At 39.6% G+C, this 1,768-nt stretch overlaps 1 protein-coding gene across 1 annotated transcript in view; it reads left to right on the plus strand.

The window, feature by feature from the left end:
* LOC138013698 (uncharacterized) overlaps window positions 1-602 on the plus strand; it is a 978-nt gene extending 376 nt beyond the window's left edge. Inside the window, exon 1 of the mRNA XM_068860783.1 lies at window positions 1-602. This exon is cut by the window's left edge and continues 376 nt beyond it. Within this exon, the coding sequence (XP_068716884.1) occupies window positions 1-602 (602 nt within the window).
* Window positions 603-1,768: the final 1,166 nt, after the last annotated feature.

Below are 1,768 nucleotides of genomic sequence, written 5' to 3' on the forward strand. Positions count from 1 at the left end.
AGTTCCACAATCATAATCCACCGATCCAAACACTCTTCTTGAGACAAATGCTTGGTTTAATTTTAAACGAAAACTCGTTCCAGTTCAATGGAGATAACTATCTCCAAACACATGGAACCGCCATGGGGACAAAAATGGCAGTCTCTTTTGCTAACATTTTCATGGCGCTCATTGAAACATCGTTAATACAACAGAACGATACCAAGCCAAGAATATGGAAAAGATATATTGATGATATCTTCTCCTTCTGGAACAGCAATAAAAATACAGTGGACCTTTTTGTTATACAAGCTAACAAATTCCACCCCACAATCAAATTTACGGCCGAAATATCAGAGAACGAAATCACTTTCCTCGACACAGAAGTGTTTAAAGGGGAACGATTCAAGAACGAATCCATCTTGGACATCAGAACTCACTACAAGCCGACTGAAACCTTTCAATATACACACTACAACTCATGCCACCCTCCAGGCGTAAAAAATGGCAATGGCTTCATTAAAGGCGAAGCAATGAGACTGCTTAGAACAAACTCTTCGAAAACAACATTTGAAGAGAACCTGGAGAAATTCAAGCGCGCAGCTATCCTAGCCCCATCATAGAAAGGTGTCTGTTGGAGGTCAGTTTTGCCTCCAGACCAATCGGCTTTAACTCAAAACAAAAATACAAACCAGGGAATTTTGCCTTTTGTTACAATGTACCACCCAGCAGATAAAAACCTTGAAAAGATATTGATGGAACTATGGAGTATCATAGAAAATCAGCCTATGCTCCTATGCTAAAAGATATCTACCTAAAACCTCTAATAACATCATACAAAAGAGGTAAATCCCTTAACGACATGCGCGTCAGAGCAAAAATATAGTTTTTTTTAGGTTCAAACACGAGGCAACCACAAAAACCACACTGAAGGAGTCCGTGCAGGCCTGTCATTAATTTCCTACAAAGACACTAATTTTTTTGGAGATGGACACGCCTTAACAGGCTGGGAGACGTTACTGTATACAATAAAAAGCACTCAATAGTTTGAAATAGTAAGTTACTACAGCAGCAGGCGATCCATCTAAAAACACCCCAAAATTTGTATTTAAATATTTAAATGCTTGTACCTAAAAAATGAACTTGGTGACCCCTATTCTTTCGCTGAAATGTAATTACCACGCTTAATTGAAACCCTTTGCAAAGTATATAAAAACTCCCTAGAGCGGACTTAGATCTACCTTGTCAATCGGAATAATTGCCCACGGCTTAAGATGATTCTGGAGTCAAGTATGTCACGGAGTATCACCCTTGTGACATGCCTCGTTTATGGATAATCTCCTTAGTACCAAATTCCCCTCTTCTCTACGGTGGTGTTTGCAATAAAGGGTCTCCACCATTCGGTATTAGCCCCAGTTAAATGAGATTTACAGGTGATCCGGTTCCCTTTGCATGTCCTCGACCAACGCATTTTTGGTGTTCTCTCGCCTGAACAAGGAAGGATACACAAGAGCAGCCATTTTTTGGTAAAACGAAAAATGTGAAAAATGACCAGACATTGTCAGGTCTCTTAAGGCTACCAAGATTTAGCATATGCTTTCCTGAAAACTTCCGAAACTCTGCTGAACATCTGTAAAACAAGAAGTACGACATGAGAGTTCAAAGCAATAAAGGCCATACAGCTTGGCTGTTTGCTTAGCATAAAGCGCTGTCATGGCACCAACTGCATAAACAAGAAGGTAAATGCAGTCTTATTTAACGCTTTTTCGGTAACCAGTAGTACATAAAA

The sequence above is a fragment of the Montipora capricornis genome, chromosome 8 (assembly GCF_036669925.1).
Source record: "Montipora capricornis isolate CH-2021 chromosome 8, ASM3666992v2, whole genome shotgun sequence".
In the NCBI taxonomy this organism is placed as follows: Eukaryota; Metazoa; Cnidaria; class Anthozoa; order Scleractinia; family Acroporidae; genus Montipora; species Montipora capricornis.